General features: G+C 46.3%; 1 protein-coding gene across 3 annotated transcripts in view; it reads left to right on the top strand.

Moving 5' to 3' along the window:
- RAD54L2 (RAD54 like 2) overlaps window positions 1-27119 on the top strand; it is a 129691-nt gene extending 102572 nt beyond the window's left edge. For 2 of the 3 annotated variants that reach the window (XM_007984398.3, XM_038003867.2), the window contains exons 11-23: window positions 521-863; window positions 1501-1678; window positions 2774-3025; window positions 3236-3354; window positions 5090-5208; window positions 7190-7289; window positions 8353-8558; window positions 8940-9112; window positions 9636-9832; window positions 14837-15036; window positions 16437-16526; window positions 18879-18971; window positions 20934-27119. In XM_007984398.3, coding sequence (XP_007982589.1) covers window positions 521-863; window positions 1501-1678; window positions 2774-3025; window positions 3236-3354; window positions 5090-5208; window positions 7190-7289; window positions 8353-8558; window positions 8940-9112; window positions 9636-9832; window positions 14837-15036; window positions 16437-16526; window positions 18879-18971; window positions 20934-21928 — 3065 coding nt within the window. In that variant the 3' untranslated portion in view covers window positions 21929-27119. The remainder of the gene's footprint in view (window positions 1-520; window positions 864-1500; window positions 1679-2773; window positions 3026-3235; window positions 3355-5089; window positions 5209-7189; window positions 7290-8352; window positions 8559-8939; window positions 9113-9635; window positions 9833-14836; window positions 15037-16436; window positions 16527-18878; window positions 18972-20933) is intronic. The other variant, XM_038003870.2, reaches the window with a different exon arrangement.
- The last annotated feature ends 343 nt before the right edge of the window (window positions 27120-27462 follow it).

The raw sequence follows: 27462 nt of genomic DNA, 5'->3' as shown, positions 1-27462 counted from the left end.
ACTGGGATGAATTTGCCATTTAGCAATGACTGGAGAATAACTGCAGGAAGACCCTGTCCTTTAGCTAGCTCTTACCAGCCAGCCTTCAGATGGAGTCAAGACGCTGGCAATGGTGAGAGCCCACTAAAGTGTCTGGATTATTCCCATTGGTTTCATCCAGATGCATTTTTAATCCTAGGCTGGCACTCTGTAAGGTCCCTCTCTCTGCTGCCCAGTTGGTCCAAGCCCTAGGAATGCAAGTCAGTTATACTTTTCACATAAAGAAAAACAAAGTAAGGAAAGGAAGAGGGGAAAGGGATATTTATTGCAAGAGTCAACTGCCAGATTAGCGTCATACCAAGTCATACCAGTCATATCCAGGAGCTTGAATGGCTGGCACCCTCTCACCAAAGGGGGCTAACTCTTGCTTCCTGCTTCCTTCATTTCTTCTGTCTCCTCCAGGGTGCACCCCTACTTCTCATATTATTGACTAAGAGCAGGCCCTGTCACCCTCTGACTCTGGATCCTCTTCCCTCCCTAGAGTTTGAGAAGGCTTTATGCCGCCCTGGCCCTGATGTAGTAATCTGTGATGAGGGACACCGCATCAAAAACTGCCAGGCCAGCACCTCACAGGCTCTGAAGAATATCCGCTCTCGCCGCCGGGTGGTGCTGACTGGGTACCCTCTGCAAAACAACCTCATTGAGTACTGGTGCATGGTGGACTTTGTGCGCCCAGACTTCCTTGGCACCCGGCAGGAGTTCAGCAACATGTTTGAACGCCCTATCCTGAACGGGCAATGTATTGACAGCACACCTCAGGACGTCCGCCTCATGCGGTACCGGAGCCATGTCTTGCACAGTCTTCTGGAGGGCTTTGTGCAGAGGTGAGCCATCCTCAGGGTCCTGCTTCCTGAATTTTCAGAGGGCCCTGTTGCCAAGGGCATGCCAAGCCTGTTATATAGGATAGGATGTTGGAGTAGGAGGGCCCCTTCCCTGGGGCAGTAGTAAAACTTTGCTTCCTGTGACAAGCTAGCAGATGGTGGATATCCACTGTTTCAATTCTCTGAAAGTTTGGCCTAGAAGTGCTTATCTCAAAAGTTATCTTTAAAGGTACTGGAGACACCTCTCTTACTTGCTGAGAGAAGCAAGAAAAAGGTACCATTCTGCTGACTTACCTTAGGCTAGTCTAAAGCAGATCCCTCATTTTTCCTTGTTGAGATGGCATATGGAGCGAAAACTCAGAGGCAGCCCAAATTAAAGTAAGAACCTCAGGTTCCCCGTCTCTGTCATGCAGTCAGACATGACCTGGGAGAGGTCACTCTGCCTCTTAGTGTTAGTTTTCATCCTTAAGGTGAGTTTCTTCTTGGTTGTTGAACCGCTCTGCATTATTGCAAGGCTGCAGTGCATGTTGAGATCCTCAAGAGGGAGGTGTGGTAGGAGTGCAAAAGGCTCTGTTTTTATCTTGCTCTGACCCCGCCTGGCCACACTACCTTGCCATTTCTGATCTGTTTGCCTCCGTAGGAGAGGCCACACCGTGCTGAAGATTCATCTCCCTGCCAAGGAAGAAAATGTGATCCTTGTGCGGCTCTCCAGGATCCAGCGAGATTTGTACACGCAGTTCATGGATCGCTTCCGGGACTGTGGTAGCAGCGGTTGGCTGGGGCTGAACCCCCTTAAGGCATTCTGCGTGTGTTGCAAGGTGCATTGGGGCCTCAGGAAAGATTGAGATGGGTACTAAGGATACACATGGTCCCAAGGGAGTTACTTCTACTGAGAGTCTTCAATAAAGGAAGAATAAAGTGAGAAGGGGCCACCTCAGTTCACTGCACTGGAGGTTTGGGGGCTCCAAGGAGAGAGGTGCTGGTTGTGTACCACATAACTCCTGGGGGTGCCATTCACACAGTGTAATATAACTGATGCTTCCTGCAGTGTGCAACTCAGCTGCACAACTTGTTATACCAAGGGGGATAATGCAAAAATACTGTGGGGCAGTGTTTTTGACTGCTAGCATAATCAGAATTCAAGAGATATATAGCTTAGACAAGTTATTAGGGATACCTTCCATTGGATTCCATACTAATCAGATTGAGATTGCTTTCATTCTTTTGTTGAGGGACCTGTTTCATTGACTTTGTACTTCTACCTCTGGCTACTCTTTAGCAGACCTGTTAGGTATTATTCTTAATTGGCCACTGCTTTGATAAGTCAGCAGAAGGTATGTGTCTGGGCTTAGGAGGGGTTTCCAAATATTTATTTTATAGCCACAGTGCTGGGTCAAGGCCAGGAAACTAAGGCAAACATGTTCTGTGATGATGCTTTGGTGTCACTGCATCCTTCCTTCTTCCTTTCCTCTCTTCTCCTGGGAGTTCTCAACTCTTGCTAGGAATACTCCCTGAAATGATATGTGATTGATCTACTATAAGTCAGATACATTTTTGTCTATAGTTTTATACAGTAGCAGACTGTAGCCACACTGTGAAACTGGAACATTCTTACTCTTATTTGAATAAGAATGTCAAAAAGGCTTGTGACAGCTTTTTTGATTATGTAGCAAACATACTTACTGGTATGGCTCCTGGTATGAATGCTCCCATTCATGTGTCATAGTGACCAGAACTGTTAATGAAAACAAATATGCAGGCTCTTTGGCTGTGAAGGGCTCTGACTTTAATTTTTGGTGTGACTGTTTACTGTGGGACGTGTGTGTTTGAGCAAGTATGTGTTTCCAGACTTCCTGGGACACCCTTGCATTGTTCTTTGTCCTGTGTCCCCTCTCCCTTTCCTTGAACCTCAGATCTGGAATCACCCTGATGTGCTGTATGAAGCCCTTCAGAAGGAGAGCTTGGCCAATGAGCAGGACCTAGATGTGGAAGAACTTGGCTCTGCGGGGACCAGTACCCGCTGTCCACCACAGGGAACAAAAGGCAAGGGGGAGGATAGCCCCTTGGCTTCCTCAGTGGGAGAGGCAACCAATAGCAAGTTCCTACAGGGCGTTGGCTTCAACCCTTTCCAGGAGCGAGGCAACAACATCGTCACATATGAATGGGTAAGTCAAACAGATCCTTCAGGAACCATAAACTATTGCTGGGAAGGGGTGGTGCAAGTCCTGCCTGGGGAAAGGGTAGGGATGCACGGCTAGGGTCTCTTTATGGAATTACAAAGGTGGCCAATGAGCTGCTGCCTTGGAAGGAAAGAATTTTATTTCTAGTGATCTGACCTTGCACCTGCTCCAAGCTGCCTTGTTTCTCTCTTGCAGGCCAAGGACCTTCTGACTAATTACCAGACTGGAGTCTTAGAAAACTCTCCCAAGATGGTACTGCTTTTCCACCTGATTGAGGAAAGTGTGAAGCTTGGGGACAAGATCCTTGTGTTTAGGTAGGATGAGAAACTTCCAGTTCTGTGGTAAAGAATGACAAAACCACTACAGAACAAGACCAAGGCCACCGCCCCCCGACAAGTGCTTATTGTGAGGACCTTCTTGCATGTTGTTTGTCTCTTGGAGTTTCTTTCATTGCCCAATTTGATTTCTCCACAGAGAACAATTTAGAACCCTAGGTTAGCATTGGAGTCTAATCTTTCAAATTCTGGCCTGTTTTTGTTTACTTTGAGAGCTAAGGATAGTTTTTACATTTTTAAAGGGTTATAAAAAACGTACAAAGAATATGCGGCAGAGACTCTATGTGGCCAAGAAAGCCTAAAATATTTGCTATGTGTCCTTTTACGGAAAATGTTTGCTGACCCTTGGTTTAATCTTCTGTCCCTCCCCAACCTTTTATTTTCGGTTTTAAGCTTTGTCTGTAAAGCCAAATAAGTGATGTAGTTTGCTCCAAGTTATATTCTCAGTCTGGCTAGAGCTTTGAGTCTCATTAAGACTTGACTCCCCAGGAAAATGAAGTTGATTGCTTCTCCTCCTTTATAATCTGACCAGACTATGCTCCAAGAAGAACCAAGTGGCAGGAGCCTGGCTCAGGAGCCTCAGAGTGAGGGCTTCCACATGTGACACACTTTGAGAGGACAGCAGTGATTCTAGCTTGGGGAGAGCCTAGTGTTGATTTTATGGATCACTTCTAAGGACACTGGCTCTCATGATATCTTGGAAGCAGTTGAGTGATTTTGTGTCTCTAGTAAAAGCCATAATCATATCTGATGTATATTCATGCAGTGGTAGTGTTTAATGCTAAATGCTATTTGTTACTCTGCATTGAGCTAAACCCCAGAAACTTTCAACTGTGGAAGTGAAGAATGAAGAGAGTATTTTTTCAGTGTGGTGGTAGTCATAAGTATGTGGATGACTCTGCTCCCATTATGTACTAGGAAGGATACCCTTGGTTGTTCTTGGTAGAGTTACCTCTTTCTTTTTCTTTTTCTTTTTTTTTTTTTGAGTTGGAGTTTCACTCTTCTTGCCCAGGCTGGAGTGCAGTAGCGCGATCTTGGCTCACTGCATCTTCCACCTCCCAGGTTCAAACGATTCTTCTGCTTCAGCCTCCTAAGTAACTGGGACTACAGGCACGTGCCACCATGCCAGGCTAATTATTTTTGGATTTTTAGTAGAGATGGGGTTTCATCATGTTGGCCAGATTGGCCTTGAACTCTTGACCTCAGGTGATCTGCCCACCTTGGCCTCCCAAGTGCTGGGATTACAGGCGTGAGCCACTGTGCCGAACCTAGAGTTACCTCTTTTTTTTTTTTTCTTTTTTCTGAAACAGAGTTTCACTCTTGTTACCCAGGCTGGAGTGCAACGGTGTGATCCTGCACTGCAACCTCCGCCTCCCGGGTTCAAGTGATTCTCCTGCCTCAGCCTCCCAAATAGCTAGGATTACAGGTGTGTGCCACCACACCCAGCTAATTTTTGTATTTTTAGTAGAGATGGGGTTTTGCCATGTTGGCCAGGCTGGTCTTGAACTCCTGACCTCAAGTGATCCACCTGCCTTGGCCTCCCAAAGTGCTGGGATTATAGGCTTGAGCCACTGTGCCCAGCCTAGAGTTACCTCTTACTAGTGCTAGGTTCTGGAGCTCCCATTGTCAGAAAGTTGTACAAGAGTATGAACCTATTGGGAACAATGTTCCCTCAATTCTGGGAGCCATCTGAACAAAATGTTTTCCATTTCAGCCAGAGCCTTTCCACCTTGGCTCTCATCGAGGAATTCCTTGGAAAACGAGAAGTACCCTGTCCACCTGGTGCCGAGGGGCAAGGAACACAGAAGTGGGTTCGAAACGTTAGCTACTTCCGTGAGTTCATTGTTGCGTTGTTCTTGAAGCCTTGGCAAGGTCTGCTTAAGGGTTTCCTTTCCTTCTCTCTCTTTTCTTTTTCTCCACTCCATCAAATGCATAGGAATATTTGTGATTAGCCAAGGAGCAGGGGGATACTAAGAGCCAGTCGTTGCGTACAGGGTACTGTACTAGGGGCTGGGGGATTGAGAGAGATGGGAGAGTATAGAGAAATAGAAGGCATAGGCCTTCTCTTCATCTGAGATATGACAATTCAAGAACAATTGAGTGCCCTAACTGGGGTTCCAAGGAGGACAGAATCACTCTGGTGAGGATGATTGGCCAAGGCGTCTCAAAAATGGGGAGGATTTGAATATACAGGGCTATTGTTGCCTGAGGATCATTCCAGGCTGAAAGATCAGAGTGAACACAAGCCTAGATCATCCATTCTCTGTGGGGGAGGTAATACTTTAAAGGGCTGAACTTTTTTTTTTTTTGAGCAAGGAGTGGAAATCTTCACTTTTAAAATGTGTAAGTCACAGATACACATACAGTACATAAACAGATATACAGTATATCTGTGGTATTGAATTTCATGGAGGACATAGTGTCATTGGGGAAAAAAAATCATTCCTTAGTGGGGTGGTAATGAAAAAAAGGTTGAGAAATACAGACCTCAGCACTGCTGACATTTGGGCCAGATAATTCTTTGTTTTAAGGGGCTGTCCTGTATATTATAGGACATTTAGTAGCATCCCTGGTTTCTACTCACTAGATGGCAGTAGTGACAACCAAAATATCTCCAGACATTGCCAAATGTCCTGTGGGGAGTGGGAGTGTGGAGAAATCGCCCTCATTCCACTGCCCTAATGGAAGGATTTAGAGAGCTGGAGGTTCAGGGAGTAGCAGGAAGACCCCCAGCACAAGGTGTGGCTCAGAGCTTGCCTTATAACTCAGTGGTGAGCTATGCTTGGAAACTGTTGGAACTCAGGTTGGAAAGGTAGGTTTGGGTCCTGACATAGAACCCCAGTACCAAGCAATTAAACTGTTGCTTCCTACAATAGTAGTAATTCAGTTTTCCATGTGGTATTTCATGCCCTTAGTTTTGCTGTTTACTCAAGATGATAAGTGTTGCCCTTACTATTTATGTTTCTTAACTGAAGTGGTTTTTTTTTTTTTTTTTTGGGGGGGAGACAAAGTCTCACTCTATTGCCAGGCTGGAGTGCAGTGACGCAATCTCAGCTCATTGCAGCCTCCGTCTCCCAGATTCAAGCGATTCTCCTGCCTCAGCCTCCCAAGTACTGGGACTACAGGCACAGGCCACCACGCCCAGCTAATTTTTGTATTTTTAGTAGAGACGGGGTTTCACCATGTTGGCCAGGATGGTCTCGTGATCTGCACACCTTGGCCTCCCAAAGTGCTGGGATTACAGGCGTGAGCCACTGCACCCGGCCCTAAAGGCTATTTTTTCTCCCTCTTTTGAGCTTCCCACCTTTCATTCATGTGTTTCATCCTACTGTTCCAGATGTATTTCCTTTATGTCTCCTTACAGCAAGTTCTTAGCCTCAGGAGCTTGTTAAAAATGCAGATTCCTAGTGGAGGAACATAATCCATATCAAAACACAAACTCTTAGTCCTTCTGCACTCACCAGGACTCACAAGACTGAGGCAGAGAGGTCACCTTGAGCCAGTATTTTCCAAATTCCCTAGGTGATTACTATACACTCTGAAGTCTAGGATTCTTGGCTTTAGAATTGACCTAAGAACTAAAGGGGAGAAATGTAGTTTATAATCCATGGTGCACCTGAGAATCACCTGGGGATATTTTCAAATTATAGATGCCTGGGCCTTACTTACTGTAGGCCCATGATATGTCCAAGGGGTGAGATCTGAGCACGGTTGTGTTTCTGTTTGTTTTGCTCTTTAAAAGACATTGCCCAGTGATTTTGCTGTATATCCTTGCTCTAATATATCCACTTCTTATGGTTTTCCTTCCTCCTAGGGCTAGACGGTAGCACCCCTGCCTTTGAGAGGGAGCGGCTCATTAATCAGTTCAATGATCCCAGCAACCTCACCACCTGGCTGTTCCTTCTTTCTACAAGGTGAGTGGATCCCAAGAGGTGAGGTCAAAGGAATCTGTACAGGCTGTTGGCCACCTGGGCTGGTACCCCAAAACTCCAAGTTCCCTCAGAAGAGATCAGCTTAGATTTGTAATTGTTTTTGGGGTCAGAGAGGGGACTTCAAAAGGAAATTAGGTTAGCAGGGCAGTCATGATGGTATCATAAAATTTTTTGAGACCTTCATTAACAATGGTTGTGGCTCATGCCTGTAACCCCAGCACTTTGGGAGGTCAAGGTGGGAGGATTGCTTGAACCCAGGGGTTCAAGACCAGCCTGGGCAACGTACTAAGACCTTGTCTCTACAAAAAATCAAACAATTAGCTGAGTGTGGTGGCATGCGCCTGTGGTCCCAGCTGCTTGGGAGGCAGAGGCAGGAGGATGGCTTGAATCTGAGAGGTTGAAGCTGCAGTGAGCTCTGATTGAGTCACTGCACTCCAGCCTGAGCGACAGAGTGAGACCCCTTCTCATTTTTGAAAAAAACAAACAACAGCAACAAAAAATACCCAAGGGTTTTAATTGGCTTTTCTCTCAGGAGTGTTATGAGGCTTAGATGATGTGGTGAATGTGAAAGTGCTTTAAAAAGGAGAAAGTGCAAGGTAACTGTAAAAGGCTGATGGCATTGTCTCATGCCAAGCAGCTTGAAGGCTGTGCTGCCTTCTGCCATCATAATGCCCTTGGCAGGCTGTGAGCCAGTCATTCTTCTAAGCTGTTAGACTAAAAATAGTGGAAACATCTGTGTGCAGAAGTTTCCCCTCAGCAAGGAACATCACTCCAAGGCCAGGATGTGGGGGCCTTACTTGGTACAGAGAAGAGGAGAGTAAGTTTTCTTTCTGAGCTGGTAGACACTTTCATGTTGGATTTCAGGGCACAATTTTCAGTGCTTGAGGAATGTACTGTTTATCAGCAGGACAGCAAAATCCTTGAGTATGTTGTGCTTAGGGCTTAGGACAGAATAATATTGGGGTAGAAGTCACAGAAGGCAAAACTGATTTGAAAACCTTTTTTAAGACTAAAGACTCTGTGATTGTTGGCTTGTCTTTTAAAGGGCCGGATGCTTGGGTGTGAATCTGATTGGTGCCAACCGAGTGGTGGTGTTTGATGCTTCCTGGAACCCTTGCCATGACGCCCAGGCAGTATGTCGGGTATACCGTTATGGCCAGAAAAAGCCCTGTTACATCTATCGCCTTGTGGCTGATTACACTCTAGAAAAGAAGATCTATGACCGTCAGATTTCCAAGCAGGGCATGTCAGGTGGGCCATCTTCCAGACTTCAGAGAGGCACATCTATACAGCCTTTTAGTATCAAGGGTGGGAGAGGAGGAGCAGGATATGGGAACACAGGCAGGCTTCGGGAAAGCCATCATTTCCTCCTATCTCATTCTGATTCAAATTGCTTAAAAGGTAATTGACCTCAACTTGTTGAAGGTGAGTTTAATGATAACAACCAAGCTCGTTATACAAGTTCTCCCCTTATATGATGTTTCCAGTGTCACCAGGACCTCAGACCTAGTCTTTGACTTTCAGATATGGGATGACTTTTCATTATTAGTGACAGTTATGCTACTTCTCTCTGTTGACCTTTACAGTTTTTAATGCGGTGTGCTGACTTTCTCCATGTTTTTATCCTTCTAGATCGGGTGGTGGATGATCTAAATCCAATGCTGAACTTTACCCGGAAAGAGGTGGAAAACCTACTGCACTTTGTTGAGAAGGAGCCAGCTCCCCAAGTTTCCTTGAACATAAAGGGGATCAAGGAGTCAGTCCTGCAACTGGCTTGTCTGAAGTACCCTCACCTCATCACCAAGGTAAAAACTTGGTATGCATGCAGTCCCCGGAGTGGGAATCTCTCTGTCAAGGGAGGCTTGTCTTGTAAGCTTGTTTTCTTCATCCAAGGTGATGTTTCATGCAGGTGACTTGGACTCAAGGGCTTCTTTTTCTTGCCCCACTCAGTCCCCCTCCCTTTCCCCAACCACTTACCCCCTCCCCTAATCTGGTCCTGGGAGTGCTAAGGTTAGCCATGTATAATAATTTGGCCAGTGTGAGTCTTCTTAGCAGAAAGAGAGGGGAAATTTCTAAAAATGTAGTTTGTTAATTATCTGAACTCCCCCATTCTTTTGATAGGGAAGGCAGGCTTTGATGTCTAAAGCTGGTCCTAGGTTAGAGCTATAAATTACACTCTTGACAGAAAGACAGTAAACCAGCCTGTGTATCTATGAGCAGTCTCTTCACTAGTGCTGGAGACAGCCAGCTCTTTTCTTGGTCTTAAAGTAAGGCTCATTATCCATCAGCCATATTGGTAACTAAATCAACATCCTCCTGTGTCCCCAGGAGCCTTTCGAGCATGAGTCATTGCTCCTGAACCGAAAGGATCACAAGCTAACCAAGGCTGAGAAAAAAGCAGCAAAGAAAAGCTATGAGGAGGACAAACGCACGTCAGTCCCCTATACCCGCCCATCGTATGCGCAGTATTACCCTGCCAGTGATCAGAGCCTGACCAGCATCCCTGCCTTCAGCCAGAGAAACTGGTGAGTTGATGCTTCCTGGAACCCTTGCCGTGATGCCCAGGTGGTATGTTGGGTATACCGTTATGGCCAGAAAGGGGAGGGTCTCCTGCTGGGCCGGGCACAAACACCTTTCAACTTGTTCATATTTTAAACAAAAGCAGAGCCTACAACTTGTTCCTTGACTGCTGTGAATTGACAGGCTCTGCTCTAGGGTAGGTGTGAAAGTAGTTCAGCAGCCCTGGTGTTTTGAATGGTTCTGGTTTTGACTGCCCTAGCTGGAAAAGTGGGCTGCTGGCCCACGACCCAGGAGAGTCCTTCTGGACACCTGGATAGGAGTCGGGGATAAAACTTCCCAAAAAGAGTCCCAGCCATTCCACACAGGTGCATCTTACCCCTAGCACCTTAGTTCTAGGCCTCACTTAGCAGTGATGTTCAAGGATGAAGGATCTGTTCTCTCGGATTACAGTCAGGGAATCCTGCTGCTCCTAAGGGGATTCATTCTATGTCTGTGCCATGATCTGGAACCAAAAAATCTCTTTTTTGAGTACAACATCCAGACTTGTTCAGAATATTAACAGAATAGAAGCCAACTGCTAAGCAGAGAGAGAGGCTCCTTGTAAGATATTACAGAACAGTTATCTAGGTTTAATTTTTTTAAAAATTTCAAAACAGTGCCTCACAGCTCTCACCCTCCACTTACTAATCAGATCTGCTACCTGATTCAGTAGCTTGCATTTTTAATTATTTGATTATCTTGAATTAAAAATAATTATTTGATGGGAACAGATTTAAATTTTCTTTTTTGCGACAGGGTGTTACTCTGTTGCTAGGCTGGAGTGCAGGGGTGTGATCACAGCTCCCTGTAGCCTCGACCTGCTGGGCTCAAGTGATCCTCACACCTCAGCCTCCCAAGTAGCTGGGACTACGGGTGTGCATCACTATGCCTGGCTAATTTAAAAAATTTTTTTGGCTGGGCGCAGTGGCTCACGCCTGTAATCTCAGCACTTTGGGAGGCCGAGGCAGGCAGATCACCTGAGGTCGGGAGTTCAAGATCAGCTTGACCAACATGGAGAAACCCCCATCTCTACTAAAAATACAAAAATTAGCTGGGTGTGGTGCCGTGTGCCTGTAATCCCAGCTACTCGGGAGGCTGAGGCAGGAGAATTGCTTGAACCTGGGAGGTAGAGGTTGTGGTGAGCCAAGGTCGTGCCATTGCACTTTGGCCTGGGCAACAAGAACGAAACTCTGTCTCAAAAAAAAAAAATTTTTTTTTTTCTTTTAGTCGAGATGAGGTCTCACTGTGTTGCTCAGACTGGTCTAGAACTCCTGGGCTCAAGTGATCCTTCCATATCAGCCTCCCAAAATGTCATAATTACAGGCGTGAGCCACCATGCCCAGCCTAAAATTTTTTTTCCTTATTAAGATTCTCATGTTAAAAACAAACAAGCTGCAGCTCCCAGCATGATCGATGCAGAGGTCAGGTGATTTCTGCATTTCCAACTGAGGTACCTGGTTCGTCTCATTGGAACTGGTTAGACAGTGGGTGCAGCCCACAGAGGGTGAGCCGAAGCAGGGCAGGGCATCGCGTCACCTGGGAAGCACAAGGGGTCTGGGGATTTCCCTTTCCTAGCCAAGGGAAGCTGTGATGGACTGTACCTGGAAAATTGGTACACTGCCACCCAAATACTGCGCTTTTCCAATGGTCTTAGCAAACGGCACACCAGGAGATTATATCCCGTGCCTGGCTCAGTGGGTCCCACGCCCATGGAGCCTTGCTCACTGCTAGTGCAGCACTCCAAGATCGAACTGCAAGGTGGCAGCCTGACTTGGGGAGGGATGTCCACCATTGCTGAGGCTTGAATGGGTAAACAAGCAGTCCGGAAGCTGCAGCTGGGTGGAGCCCACCACAGCTCAACCAGGCTTGCCTGCCTCTGTAGATTTCACCTCTGGGGGCAGGGCATAGCTGAATAAAAGGCAGCAGAAACTTCTGCAGACTTAAATGTCCCTGTCAGACAGTTCTGAAGAGAGCAGTGGTTCTCCCAGCACAATGTTTGAGCTCTGAGAACGGACAGTCTGCCTCCTCAAGAGGGTCCCTGACCCCCGTGTAGCCTAACTGGGAGACACTTCCCAGTAGGGGCTGACTGAAACTCATACAGCCAGGTGCCCCTTTGAGACGAAGCCTCCAGAGGAAGGTTCAGGCAGCAATATTTGCTGTTCTGCAGCCTCCGCTGGTGATACCGAGGCACACAGGGTCTGGAGTGGACCTCCAGCAAACTCTAACAGACCTGCAGCTGAGGGACCTGACTGTTAGAAGGAAAACTAACAAACAGAAAGGAATAGCATCAACATGAACAAAAAGGTCATCTACACCAAAACCCCATCTGTACGTCACCAGCATCAAAGACCAAATGTAGATAAAACCACAAAGATGGGAAGAAACCAGAGCAGAAAAGCTGAAAATTCTAAAAACCAGAGCACCTCTTCTCCTCCAAAGGATCACAGCTCCTTGCCAGCAACAGAACAAAGCTGGACAGAGAATGACTTTGACAAGTTGACAGAAGCGGGCTTCTGAAGGTTGGTAATAACAGACTTCTCTGAGCTAAAGGAGGATGTTCAAATGCATTGCAAGGAAGCTGAAAACCTCGAAAAAAGATGAGACAAATGGCTAACTAGAATAAACAGTGTAGGGAAGACCTTAAATGACCTGATGGAGCTGAAAACCGTGGCATGAGAACTATGTGACGCATGCACAAGCTTCAGTAGCTGATTTGATCAACTGGAAGAAAGGGTATCAGTGATTGAAGATCAAATGAGTGAAATGAAGTGAGAAAAGTTTAGAGAAAAAAGAGTAAAAAGAAACAAACAAAGCCTCCAAGAAATATGGGACTATGTGAAAAGACCAAATCTACACTTGATTGGTGTACCTGAAAGTGACAGGGAGAATAGAACCAAGCTGGAAAACACTCTTTAGGATATTATCCAGTAGAACTTCCCCAACCTAGCAAAGCAGGCCAACATTCAAATTCAGGAAATACAGAGAACACCACAAAGATACTCTTTGAGAAGAGCAACCCCAAGACACATAATTGTCAGATTCACCAAGGTTGAAAGGAAGGAAAAAATGTTAAGGGCAGCCGGAGAGAAAGGTCGGGTTACCCATAAAGGGAAGCCCATCAGACTAACGGTGGATCTCTCGGCAGAAACTCCAGTAATTGGAGACCAGCCTTGGCAACATAGTGGGACCCGATCTCAAAAGAGAAAGTCACTCTCTTTCAAAACTTTCAGACTTTACTTCTGTCATTTCCCAAGATAGTATTGCTCAGGAATGGTCTCTTCTCTTTTCCTCCACTGGCGTCCCCCTCTTCCCCCCCCCCCTCTTTTTTGGGCTTTTCTTTTTTTTTTTTTTTTTTTTTGAGACGGAGTCTCGCTCTGTCACCCAGGCTGGAGTGCAGTGGCCGGATCTCAGCTCACTGCAAGCTCCGCCTCCCGGGTTCCCGCCATTCTCCGGCCTCAGCCTCCCGAGTAGCTGGGACTACAGGCGCCCGCCACCTTGCCCGGCTAGTTTTTTGTATTTCTTAGTAGAGACAGGGTTTCACCGTGTTAGCCAGGATGGTCTCGATCTTCTGACCTCGTGATCCACCCATCTCGGCCTCCCAAAGTGCTGGGATTACAGGCTTGAGCCACCGCGCCCGGCCTTTTTTGGGCTTTTCTGTGTAACATCAGGAGTGGACTAAATCTGAGCCCAGTGAGAAAAGCCACATGGAGAGAAGATGTGACAAATGGTCCAGGCTGGCTATAAGGAGATGTCAGCTTTGTTTCTGGCTTAGTTCTGGCCCTATGGGGGCACCAGCTTCTCACAGCATTTGATGAGTTCATGATCCTGCTGAGTTTTTTTTTGTCCACATGGGTACATGTGAGGAACACTTCTTACCCAAATTCTTAGTCTTAGCGCTTGCAGGGTATGAGGCTTGGGCTGGGTTTCTGTTACATTGATACCTGACCAGGGCCTCTAACTCCTGCCAAACCATCCTAGGAAGACATTGGGGAAACAGGCCAGATAGTACAGGTCTGGGGCCCATCTGGGAAGTTGGAGGTCCACAGGGACAATGGGCTGACCAAAGGGGCCTTTAAAAACCTAAGAGCAATGTGATTGAGGAGTCATGCAGACCAGCTCCAACAGCAGAGTGGTATAAAAGTGTTATTTTATGTGCCAGTCTTCAGTCAGATGAGGAAGAATGTATCAGTCCAAGGGTTTCCACACCGCCCCGCCTCCGCCCCAGGCCCAAAGACAAAAGATGCAGACTTAAGAAAGCTTGTAGACAGGGACTTTTCAAAAATCTTAAATCAGTAGAAGCCTGGCTTTTGTATACAGTGCTTTGGCAGCTGCTGCTTTTGTTGTTGTCATGACTGGAGGGGCACTTTGAGGGTTGGTCCAGCCTGGAGCTAGGATGAACTCATTGAAAAGTAATGCAGAAGAGAGAGAGAGGTGTCTGTATTACTTATTGAGACTCAAGGTTTCAGAGAGAAAGTAAAGATGTTTAAAGTTGGGACAGACTATTTTTTAGGATCACCTAAACATGTGTCATTACATGGCCTGTTTTCCATGGGTGAGTGGGGAAAATTCTGCCCATCTCAACTTAACATACGCTGTGGTCAAGAGAACTTTTCCTGCCTTATTGCATCTTGACAGCTTCCTGACTTCCCTTTAGGGACTAACTCCTAGTGTAGATAGTCCAAGTTCTAGAGGAGCAAATACTGTCTTGCGTGTCCAGAAAATATTATTCCACCAACATCTGATTATCCTTAGACTTTGACAGATTTTATCCCTCTGCCTCTTTTGCTACAATTGAGTCCTGCCTTCTAGTCTCCTTTTGAATTAACCAGACCCTGCAGATTCTTCTGATCCTTCTCTGAGCAGCAACTGATGGTGTAGAATGGGACAGCCTAGAGAGACTCTGTAGCCTTTGGAGAAAGGTAAGAGTTGTTCTGGCAAACTCTTTTAGTGTCCTTGTCTTTCTCTTACAGGCAGCCAACTTTGAAGGGTGATGAAAAGCCTGTGGCCAGTGTTCGTCCTGTACAGTCCACCCCCATCCCCATGATGCCCCGGCATGTCCCACTGGGAGGCAGCGTAAGCTCTGCCTCCAGCACAAATCCATCCATGAACTTTCCGATCAACTACTTGCAGCGTGCAGGAGTCCTTGTGCAGAAGGTGGTCACCACGACAGGTGGGAACTCCTGGGTTCTGTGGCAGAGCTGCTGTCCCTTTTAAAATTACTTCGTTCATTTAGGAAGTATCTATTAAACACCTTTTGTATTTTTGACCTTACTACACTTGGCACTGTTGGTAAAAAATAGGGAAGACAACAGTCCCTGGTCTTGAGGAATTTGGATTCTAGTGAAATATCTTAAGAATAACAACACAGAACTGGGTTTTCTTGGATTTGGTGGGTGAGATAGACTCTGAGCGCTACAGGAATTGTGGAAATGTCACTGGAACACAGGGTCGGTCTCAGGTTCTTACAGAGCTGTGAATATGCTGAATCCTGCCTGACTGTAGAGCCATCTGGGTTTAAAAGACAGCTGTCAACCTTTGTACATAATTAGAAGACCTGAATTGTCACTTGCTCTACCTTTGCGAGTCTGATGTAAATTGAGCATGGTGGGCCAGTCAGCAGTGGTGGGAGATAGCCAACCCATCCACTCCAGGAGCTTGTTCTGTAATTCAGTATGATTAGGATGGAAAACATTTTGTGATCCTGTTTTTTATCTTGTTATTTGGAAATATTTGTTATATATAAATTATTATTACTTTTTTGAAGATGGAGTCTTGCTCTGTTGCTCAGGCTGGAGTGCACGATCTTGGCTCACTGCACTCCCGGGCTCAAGTGATTCTTCTGCCTCAGCTTCCCGAGTTGCTGGGATTACAGGCATGCACCACCATGCCCAGTGAACTTTTTTGTATTTTGGTAGAGATGGGGTTTCACCATATTGTCCAGGGTGGTTTCAAACTCTTGAGCTCAGGCAGTTCACCCGCCGTGGCCTCTCAAAGTGCTGTGATTACAGGTGTGAGCCACTGCACCCGGCCAATATATAAATTTTAATGAAAAGATCTTAACTGGTTTTTCTAAGTAAAAAATTTGAAACGAGTGAAAAAGAGAGCCCCTTGTAATCCTATTATCTACTAATTCTTGAAAATACTGTTTCCCAGGTGTGGGGTAATGCCAGCAAGGAAGAAGATTAGGCCATTTTTGGAGCCTAAAGTGATGTGGCGCAGATACGTGCAAATAGTTTAGGGAGGAGGAAAAAAATACATAGAAACCACCATCTGAACTAAAACATTTTTCACACTAAAAACTATGAATTTCTATTTAAATCAAGGGAAATTGATTACAAAGATAATCAGCTCAGATTTCTGGCGAGATTCCTGTTTTCATAGTATTCTTTGTTTAGATAATTGTGAAAGATCCTGCTTGCTTTACCTTCCTTGGTTTTGGACCTATGCCCCACTGAGAGGCTGTAGGGAAACCAATGAAGAACTGGGGTAGATGTGGGACTTTGCAATTTCCCCCCCGCTCCTTCAGTCAGGCCCCGTGCAATCTAAATTTAAGATCTGTGTTTTTCCTAGATATTGTTATTCCTGGACTGAACAGCTCCACAGATGTACAGGCAAGAATTAATGCTGGTGAGAGCATCCACATCATCCGTGGGACAAAAGGTAAGAGCCTGACCAAGGACCTGTGCCCTGCCTTTGGTTGAAAGTGCTGGGCTGGGAAGAAGAATAAATATGTATGACTTGAGCTAGACAGGGCATAGGAATCATCCCATTAGGATGTCACATTCGGGAACTGAATGAGAAAATAGCATTTGTAGGAGCTTAGGGGAGTTGGGTTGAGCCCATAGGATTATTAGTCAGTGGTTTAAAAGAAGGAAATTAAGGTCCCTACATTTCTCTATCTTGCTGTCCTTTTTTTTTTTTTTTGAGACGGAGTCTCGCTCTGTCGCCAGGCTAGAGTGCAGTGGCACGATCTTGGCTCACTGCAACCTCCACCTCCCAGGTTCAAGCGATTCTTCAGCCTCAGCCTCCCAAGTAGCTGGGACTACAGGCACGTGCCACCACGCCCAGCTAATTTTTGTACTTTTTTTTGTTGTTGTTTAGTAGAGACGGGGTTTCATTATGTTGGCCAGGATGGTCTCAATTTCTTGACCTCATGATCCGCCCACCTTGGCTTCCCAAAGTGCCGGGATTACAGGCGTGAGCTACCATACCCGGCCCTTACTGTCATTTTTATGAGAATCTTGGGATGGGACAAATAGACACAAGGAGACCAAAATTGGAGGGAAAGAGCGGTGGAATGGGTTATAAGCCTACATATATTTACCCACTTGCTTGGAGCAGGGTGGGAGTCCCCGATAGGAAATGTATTATGTGGATGAATTACACATGAGTTGCATGATAGAATTTTTGCATGTGGTAATTTGAAAAGTCCACATCTGCCTCTGTCTTCCTTACAGAGGAACATGAGATTGGTGGAATAAAAAAGCTGGGCTGAACAGTGTTGAGACACAATCTAAGCCTGTTTTTCCCCCTCTTTTCTGCACCCACATCTCCTAACCAAGCCTGTTTTACATATTAGCCTTTAAGCCCCATGATTGTGTGAGGCTCTTTGAGACTTTTTGTTCAGTAAAGAGATTTTGCCCTAGCTTCTATTAGATTAGAATACCTTTGAGGTTAGGGAAAAAGTGCCATGAAATACCCGGACTCACAGAAAACACCATTCCCAGCCTCCTTACTGGATTCTTCCTAGTCTAGATCCCAGCCCCCTTTACTGCTCTCTTCCTAGTGTATAGCAGGAGTCACCAAACTCTATGCCCCATGGGCCAAATCTAGCCTGCTACCTGTTGTAATATCTGCAAGATAAGAATGGGTTTTACATTTTTAATTGGTTGAAAAAAAAATCAAAAGAGTACTATTTTGTGACATGTGAAATTATATGAATTTCACATTTCAGTGTCCATAAAGATTTATTGGAGAACAGTCATGCCAAGCTATTTTTGTGTTAGAGCAGCAGAATTGAGGAGTTTATGACTTATAAAGACTTTATGACTTATAAAGCTCTTATAAAACTATCTGGCTCTTGTTTTTGTTTTGTTTTGTTTTGTTTTTTGAGACGGAGTCTCGCTCTGTCATCCAGGCTGGAGTACAGTGGCGTGATCTTGGCTCACTGCATGCTCCGCCTCCCAGGTTCATGCCATTCTCCTGCCTCAACCTTTCGAGTAGCTGGGACTGCAGGTGCCCACCACCACGCCCAGCTAATTTTTTGTATTTTTAGTGGAGACCGGGTTTCACCGTGTTAGCCAGGATGGTCTCAATCTCCTGACCTCGTGATCCTCCTGCCTCGGCCTCCCAAAGTGCTGGGATTACAGACATGAGCCACCCTGCCTGGCCCAAAAACTATCTGGCTCTTGTAAAAAAGTTTGCCAACTCCCGGCCTAAAGGCAGCACTGACATTCAAGGAGGTTGATCGAATGACATACCCAAGGCTGAAGAGAAGATAGATTAGTGCCTTGTGGGAATAGAATGCAGGTCTTTCTTGAATTATTCCTACTAGGGGAGAGAGGATATTGAAGCAATAAGGTTCCTTCCTTCCAGATCAAGAGGAGGACCTAGGCCAGAGTGCCTGGGAACATAGGATGCCAACTTACTCTCTTTTGTAGTACCTTATTTATTTCTCCATTGCATTGAACCCTTCCTGATATTTTGTGGTGTAAGTCTCTGTCTCCCTCTCTAGAGACTAAGCTCCATGAGACAGGGCCTTTTTCTGCCTTGTGCATTCTAGTGTCTAGAACAGTGCCTGGCACATGGTAGTCATGTAATCAATGTTTGTGAAATAAATGAATAATTATGAGTCCATAGCTCAGTCACCCCACTCCTTATTTCAGGGGTCTTGGGAGATGGTATAGCTAATTGCATAGCTATTTAAAAGCCCATGATGCATAGCCCAGAGTTTCCCAGTATTGGCTGTATTGAATGTCTGCTTCTAACTGTCTTCCTCATGTCTATTCTTAGGGACATACATCCGTACCAGTGATGGACGGATCTTTGCTGTCCGGGCAACTGGCAAACCAAAGGTTCCTGAAGATGGTCGGATGGCTGCCTCAGGTGTGATGGCTTTTACTTTCCATTTTACTTTTCAAACATTCGTTTGCTTTATTTTGGTTAGGTATTAACTTATTATGTGAACAGATAATATGTACATGGTTCACAATTCAGAATGTACACAAAGAGGTAAAGTGAAAAGTAAGGTTTTTGTTTTTTTTTTTTTTTTTTGAGATGGAGTTTCGCTCTGTTGCCCAGGCTGGAGTACAATGGTGCAATCTCGGCTCACTGCAACCTCCGCCTCCCATGTTGAAGTGATTCTCCCGCCGCAGCCTCCTGCGTAGCTGCGATTACAGGAGCGTGCCACCACACCCAGCTAATTTTTGTATTTTTATTAGAGATGGGATTTCACCATGTTGATCAGGCTGGTCTCGAACTCCTGACCCCGTGATCTGCCTGCCTCGGCCTCTCAAAGTGCTGGGATTACAGGCATGAGCCACCACGCCGGGCCATAAGTTTTTCCTCCACCATGGTCGCAGCCATCCATTGCTCCTCCTTTTTTTTTTTTTTTTTTTTTTTGAGACACAGTCTTGCTCTGTCACCCAGGCTGGAGTGCAGTAGCACAATCTCAGCTCACTGCAACCTCCGCCTCCCGGGTTCAAACGATTCTTCTGACTCAGCCTCCCGATTAGCTGGGATTACAGGTGCGTGCCACCACACCCAGCTAATTTTTGCATGTTTTGTAGAGATGGGGTTTCACCATGTTGCCCAGGCTGGTCTCTAACTCCTGACCTCAAGTGATCCACCCACCTCGGCCTTCCAAATTGCTGGTGTTAAGGTGTGAGCCACCTTGCCCAGCCAACTTTCTTTGTATTTTTAAAACAAATGCTAACATACCATAAAATACTATTTACTCCTTTTTTCACTCACCAGTAATCGTTTATTCCTTATCATTTCTTCTAGATATGTCTCCTTGAAGGTTCGCACAGGATGAGCTATAACACAATGTATTAACTAGTTCCCTGTCAACATACATTTTGATTATTATACTCCACCATCACTGACAGTGCTTTTTCAGAGGTGGTTATATCTATAGGATATGTTCCTTAAAGTGGGATTGCCAGGTCAAAGGGTATATGTGTGGCACATGAACAGTGTTAAGAACTCTTGCCAAGTTCCCCTCAGTGGGAGTGGTTCTCATTGAATCCTCCCACCCCAAGCTAGAATTCTAGAGGGCTAGAATGCTCTTATTCCCTGCTTTGTATTATAGAAATTTCAAATTTTCATACATACAGAAAAGTTGAAAAATAGCACCATGAGCACCCATATATCCTGCACCTAGATTTAATGATTGTTGGTTTTCATAAACCTTCTTCTTTCTCTCCCTCCCTTTCTATTATTTGAGTCATTTGTAAGTTGAAGATATCATGTCATGTTTTTATCATGTCATTTTATCTCTAAGTACTTCAACATACATCTGCTAAGATTAAAGATATTCTCTTCCTAGCCACAATATCATTATTACACTAAAGAAAGCTAACAGTTCCATAAAATTACCTAGTATTCCAAAATTGAGATTCCTATTTATCCCAGTTGTCTTTCATAGCTATGGATTTTGTTTTGTTTTCAAATCAGAATGAAGTGCTTTTTAGCTTGATTTTCCTCTTTCTCCCACACTGATCACTGACTGTCTCTTACTGCCAGAAAAAGTTTGACTAGTTTTAAGAATGATCTCTTAGTGTTTCATATCCCTTATCTCATAGGATTTACTTTGGTATACTTTTACAGTTTGGGGAACTGGGGTGCAGAAAAGTTACATGTCTTGTCATAGATAGACTTATTTCTGGGGTCAAAGAATTTCTTTCTTTGTGACTGGAAAAGGTTGACTGGGTGATGTTGTTTAGACATCAAACTATTATAATTTTGGGGACTACAGGATAGGATTTTTTTTAATGGAGTTTTCTCCTCCACCCTTCTTCTCTCCCTGGCCACTCTGGTTCTCAGTTACCTACATTTTGTCCCCAGGTTCCCAGGGACCTTCTTGCGAGTCCACAAGCAACGGCAGACACAGTGCCTCATCACCCAAAGCCCCTGATCCTGAGGGGCTGGCCAGGCCCGTCTCTCCTGACAGCCCAGAGATCATCAGTGAGCTTCAGCAGTATGCAGATGTGGCTGCTGCCCGGGAATCCCATCAGAGCTCCCCAAGCGCCAATGCCGCCCTGCCTGGCCCCCCGGCCCAACTTATGGACAGCAGTGCTGTTCCTGGGACAGCTCTCGGAACTGAGCCTCGACTAGGGGGTCATTGCCTCAGTAGTTCCCTCTTGGTGACTGGCCAGCCCTGTGGTGATAGGCACCCAGTGCTGGACTTAAGGGGCCACAAGCGAAAGTTGGCCACACCACCTGCTGCCCAGGAGTCATCCCGCCGGCGGTCCAGAAAGGGTCATCTGCCAGTCCCCGTGCAGCCGTATGAACACGGGTATCCAGTCTCTGGCGGGTTTGCCATGCCACCCGTCTCCTTAAACCATAACCTCACCACCCCCTTCACCTCCCAGGCTGGGGAGAACTCCCTGTTTATGGGCAGTACCCCCTCCTACTACCAGCTGTCCAATTTGCTGGCAGATGCCCGCCTGGTGTTTCCAGTGACTACTGACCCTCTGGTGCCAGCAGGCCCCGTCAGTTCCTCTTCCACAGCTACCTCAGTCACTGCCAGCAACCCCTCCTTCATGCTCAACCCTTCTGTGCCAGGGATACTACCCAGCTATTCACTCCCATTCTCACAGCCACTCCTGTCCGAGCCGAGGATGTTTGCGCCTTTTCCTTCCCCTGTCTTGCCCAGCAACCTTTCGCGGGGCATGTCTATCTATCCAGGCTACATGTCCCCACATGCAGGCTACCCAGCTGGTGGCCTTCTACGGTCCCAGGTGCCTCCATTTGACTCTCATGAGGTCGCCGAGGTGGGGTTCAGCTCCAATGATGATGAGGATAAGGACGATGATGTGATAGAGGTCACTGGGAAATAGCTGGGGAGCCCCTCCCCACCTCACTTGGGGCCCTCAGCAGGTTGCCCACCAAGCTGGAAGGCAGTGATTTAGACTTTTTGAGAATTGGACACTTGGCAGGAGGGAAAAGGAAGAGGACAAAGGAGGGTGGTTGGCCAAAGTGGCAGAGCTCTGTTGCTGTTTAACAAAAGAGGCAAAAAAAAAAAAAAAGGTCCAACAGAGCAGCAATAGTGGGAAATCAGGGACCCAAAACAGGGATGGAGGGGCAGTGCAGCCTCTTTTCCTTCCTGCCTTGCTTATGCTGTCTGCTTGCTTGCTCGCCCATCTGAGTGTAGAAGCGCACATCCCATTTCTGTTTTTGGGAACATTCTCTCCCAAGAGAGCTGCCTTACTAGGTGACTTAGCTTGGCCTGGGGAGGGGATTGAAGGGAGGGAGAATGGGTGAGAGAAGGAGGGTGGGTAGCAGGAGCAGACTGTGATCCCATGTGAAGTGGGGTCTTTTTAGGGGTTGGGAAGGAAGCTGACCAGGTATGTGTGTTTGTGAGTGTGTGGGTGTATGTTTATGTATGTATGTATGTATATGTATGGAACAGAGCAGGGGTGAAGGTGGGAGGGGAGGGAGGGAAGAACTAAGAGGGAAACTGAAAAATGAATTTATCTTTCTTTAAATGGAAGTCAGTTTGGTGGTTCATGGCACCTATTAGTGTGAACATCAGGGTGAGCCCAGAAGAGCCATGGAAATCACAAGTTTCCTTCTAGATGGGTGAAGAGAAGGCCCAGCTAACTCAAGTGTCTGGTTTTCAGAGCCACATTTGTGAGAATGTGGGGAAATTCATGAGAGAAAATGGGCATTACCAATCTATGTCTCTTAACCCTGGTGGCTATCTCTGCGCAGCTCTCCCTTTCCAGCGTGGAAGGTTGTCTGTGTGCAGAGGCTGGGAGGGAGAAGCACTGCAGTATGTGAATGAAAGGTCATAGAGTTGTGGCTGGAAAAGACATTTTTCACCAGGGTAGAACTGAGCCTCCAGCTGCCTATCCTGGTAGTCTTTCCTGTTTCTTTCCTTCCCCTTTAGAGAGCTCCATGTTAATTTATTTCTTATGGGCAATTATTTATTACTTGGACTTTTCATGTGTCTTGTTTATTTGGGGGTGGGGTGGGGGGAGGTTAGGGGTAAGGAGGGTAGGAGATAGAAAGGGAAGTTTTAAGATATCCCAGACCCTATAGCTACTGGTGAAAAACAATCCTGGATGGATGGTAAATTGACCAGGGAAAGAGTTAGGTTTGACCAAGGTTTGGATTAAACAACTATATTTTTGAGAGATGGCTTTTCAGGAAGATCAGGGAATCCTGAGACTGGATAGTTAGTGGAGGGTGGGACTCATTCCACAGAAATTGAAAGTTGTGATCATAGAGTTTGCAATTGGAAAGTAAGAGACCCCAGATTTGGAGCTATATCCTCCTGGGATGACCTTAGAGGCTGGCTCTCTATGCCGAATAGTGAAGCTGTGGGTAGGTGGTTGCTGGGTTGAGGGATTATTGATTTCTTGTTAGGAAATGTCTTCAGGTAGTCCATGTAGGCCTGGTGTCTGCTGCCTCCATATTTGAAGGAACATGGAGGAGCCCTTTCTCTGTAGGAGCCCTAAGTCTGGGTTTTACCTTAAAAGAACCCGCCAATCATTCTGGGTCTCCCGTTATTGCCATTGCCAGGGGAGGGTCGTCTAGTCCTTAAGCATAAACACTGGCTGTCTTCCTATTGGTGCCCCTGCCCCCTCTGTATCCACCACCCCAAGACTTTGCCAGATGGTTCTTTATGATGAACAAACTTTGACTTTAGAGCTTTACCACTTACCCATGGCTCCCTCCTTACTGGGCAGGTGCTGTACCTGCCTCTTCCCAGCCCAGAAGGCAGCTTAGTCAGGTTATCCCAGTAGTAGCTCCTGCAGTTCTTCTGATCAGCCCATTCCATCTTTGGAGGGCCTTAGCAGACTCTGGGGTATTGTCCTCAGAGAAGAGACAAGGACATGATGGATGGGATGCATGTGTATATGTGTGTTTGTCTGCTGTCCAATAACACCAAAAGTGGAACTTAAGAAGCTTTGTGTTTTCATAAGCACCCTGCCAGACACTTAACTCTTCTACTCATGGAAGCCTTAGATCTACAATTTAGCTATGCAAATTATTTTAATAATTTAAAAATAGCAGTTCCAACCAGTGCTTTCTCTTTCAGATGCATCCCAAGAATGGATGGTGAAGGGACTCAGTTGGAGTGGGCTCTCAGGTTGAGGCTGGTGCAGTAGGAGTGAGCTAGACTGAATCTCCAATTTACAGGACATACTCAGAACCTGGGTTACACTGATGCCTCTCAGGCCCTGGAGCACTGGGATCCCAGAGACGCATGTGTGCAAGTGTGTGTGTGTGTGTGTGTGTGTGTGTGTGTGTTTTGTCGGGAGAAGGGGGTATTTCTGTGTTCACTTCTAGGAAATCACTGTACCAACCTCCAAGAATCCGGAAACCTTCCCAGCCAGGAACTGAAACCATTCCCTGGAGGGATGGGCTTGACTTTTGAAGTTGACAGAAAGTAAATGGGTATTCTGAGAGGCAGCACATGCTTACTCTCTACCCAGTGTTCCAGGGACTGGGTCTTGCTTCTACTCAGCAGAGGCCATCATTCTGAGAGGCTGACCTGACTAGAGAAGACTTTCTCTCATATGTGCAGTTTCTATTGTGTAGAGGGGTTGGGGGTGGGATCATGGGAAACTGGAGTGCTACCAGGTCCATGGTTTTTGCTTTTTTTTTTTTTAAAGAAAAGAACCTGAAAATACTTCTGACTTTTCCGCTGTCTCTTTATGTGTGCTGGTAGGCAAATGTGCATGCATACCAAACATAAGCATGTTTGTGAGGGAAGCGGGAAGTATCTCAGAGCCTAAGAACCATGTTTTACAGTTTCTTTGATCATAAACACTTGGTGGTGTCTTCCACCCACCATCCAGGCCTGAGTGGGGGTTGTGGCTGGTAATAAGAGGGAGGGCAGAAAATCACGCCTAGGCGTTTTCCCTTACCATTGTCTTCATGAAATGTTTTCAAGGGCCTCTCAAGCCCCATTCATCTGGTTTAGCCAAGTTCTCAGCCTGGGGAACACAGTACTACTTAATGATTCAGGTTTACCATTTATAGTGATGCTTGATTTCCTTAATATATTTGTAGATAAAAATTGAACAGGGACAAAGTAGCTATTTAAGAAAGGAAGTGAACCATGTTGGGTCATATCATTTTATTTAGATTAGATATCTATGAAGTCCACACTTCTTTGAGTTATGCTTATTAGCCATCTATCTCATCATCTCCTGATTTAAGGATAATTCTGTCTGGTCCTTGGAGCTCTCTTCCCTAAGAATTAGTGTGTGGAGTCTCTATATGCTTGTGATTCACAACTAAATATGAAATTTCTCAATTCAGGAGCAGGAAGCAAAGTGCTGGGGTAGAGTTTTGCAGATTGGTTGAAACACTTAGCCAAACTTAAGTGACCTGGGTAGGACCATCACTCCCAAAGTTGTCAGCAGAGAAGGGCCCTCTGTGTCAGTCTATTCAAGCCTGGTATTGCTCTGAAATTAAGTCCTTATCCCATGGAGAAGGTCTTCTGGGGGCTTTACATTCTTTGTTACTAGTGTTCTGGATATTACCTTCTGCTTTCCACTTTTTTTTTTTTTTTTTTTTTTTGAGATGGAGTCTTGCTCTGTTGCCCAGGCTGGAGTGCAGGGGCATGATCTTGTCTCCCTGCAACCTCCACTCATGGGTTCAAGCGATCCTCCTGCCTCAGCCTCCCAAGTAGCTGGGATTACAGGTGCACACCACTACGCCCAGTAATTTTTGTATTTTTTAGTAGAGACGGGGTTTCACCATGTTGGTCAGGCTGGCCTTGAACTCCTGACCTCAAGTGGATCCGCCTGCTTTGGCCTCCCAAAATGTTGGGATTACAGGCATGAGCCACTGCTCCCAGCCCCCACTTCCTTTTGATTTCTCAGATCAGTCTTTCTCTGCTGAGCCATGGCCTTCTGTGCACCCAGCTCAGTGGCTCTTCACCTCCAAAACTAGGTGAAGTCATCCTTCCCCAAAAGGACACCGGGGAGATGTTCTGGCCCTCTGCTGACTACTCCCAGGAATCAGTATCTCAAGGACTATTTGAGAATGCTGTGCTCTCCATTGGTCACCTTCAGACTCTGTTCCCCTGCTGCCAGCTCTTCTCTTCTGCCCTGTGTATTTTGCTGTGATCCCCTTAATGGCTTTTCTGTGCTACTAGCTTGGCCCTAGGCCTTTTATGAATATCTGAGTCTTATAACGATGAACTTCTTGAGCAGGCAATGTCCAACTTCTTTGCTCTTCAGGGACCTGAGTGTGCACCTTTCGCTTTTGCAGGTCTATTTGACATAGTAATCTAGTGTGTTGGGGAGGGGTAGCCAAGCAGGCTGCAGTGTCTGCAATGCAGAGGGCTTGGGGAGGTTTGGGTACTCTCTGCTGCCACTACTGGGATGATATTCAGAAGAGAGAGGACCTAATACTGTGACCGGACCCAGGACCCTCCCTGGAAGAGAGCTCAGCCCAGCTGTGTGTGTGTGTGTGTGTGCGTGCGCGCGCGCACGTGCGTGTATGTATGTGTGTGCTGTGCTCATCTGCACCTGGGTGTAAAATGACTGTTATCTGGTTGTGTTACTCAGGGTGGGCTGGGGACTCACCAGAAGAATACCCCCCAGCCTGCCCCAGACAGGTTTTTCCCTTGTACCATCTTCAGAGAGGTCAGGGGAAGAGGGTCCAGGTGGGTTAAGGGGGGTCGCTATGGACAACCACTAAGACCAGACTGCTGCCAGGAGGAGTGGGGGATAATGAGGTGGCCCCAGGGTCCTGGCATCTGGCTTTGGTTTTCCGTCTTCTTTCCTCAGGACGCCCCTGAGGCCTGGGACCTGTGCCTGGCTTTGAGGAGCATCTGTGGCTGGGTGATCCAGCTGCTGGTGTGATCATGGGCTTCCCTCCTCTCAGCAGGGCAGGCGCTCCTGCCCCAGAGACTGGGCAACTGGCTGTTTCTATGACGTATTTATTTTTACTTGTGTTTCATGTCACTTTTTAAAAAAAAAAAAGCAAACAGAACAATTGTAAGTCAGTATAACTGCCTATCAGTTTTCTTTATTTCTCTTTTTGTAAAATAAAATTTAAACTCAAGAAGGCAGTGTTGCTTGATCAAGGAATTGTCTGGATAGCTGTTTGGCTGGGTGGTGGTGAAAGGAATAGATATTAGAACATAGTGGGCTCTGGGATAGCCCTTGGGTGGTGAGATAGGCAGGAGCAGAAGAAGGAAGACTGCTGGCAGGCTCTTTGTTGCAGTGGGGTTCACTGGGCTTTTTCTGCTTTTGTTCACCTGAAGAAAGATGTATTACCAGGCTCCAGGGGAAACAGCAAGCTGACTTCAGCGTGGCTTGAAGCTAGCTAGTCCTCAGCCAAGGCAAGACCAGTGAAGGGGCAGCCCTGACTAGACCAGTGAGTGGCTGGGGATTGGGCACAGTGC

This window comes from Chlorocebus sabaeus, chromosome 22 (assembly GCF_047675955.1).
Source record: "Chlorocebus sabaeus isolate Y175 chromosome 22, mChlSab1.0.hap1, whole genome shotgun sequence".
Classification (NCBI taxonomy): Eukaryota; Metazoa; Chordata; class Mammalia; order Primates; family Cercopithecidae; genus Chlorocebus; species Chlorocebus sabaeus.
The sequence above is the reverse complement of the archived record's forward strand: the minus strand, read 5'-3'. Positions and strand labels throughout refer to the sequence as shown.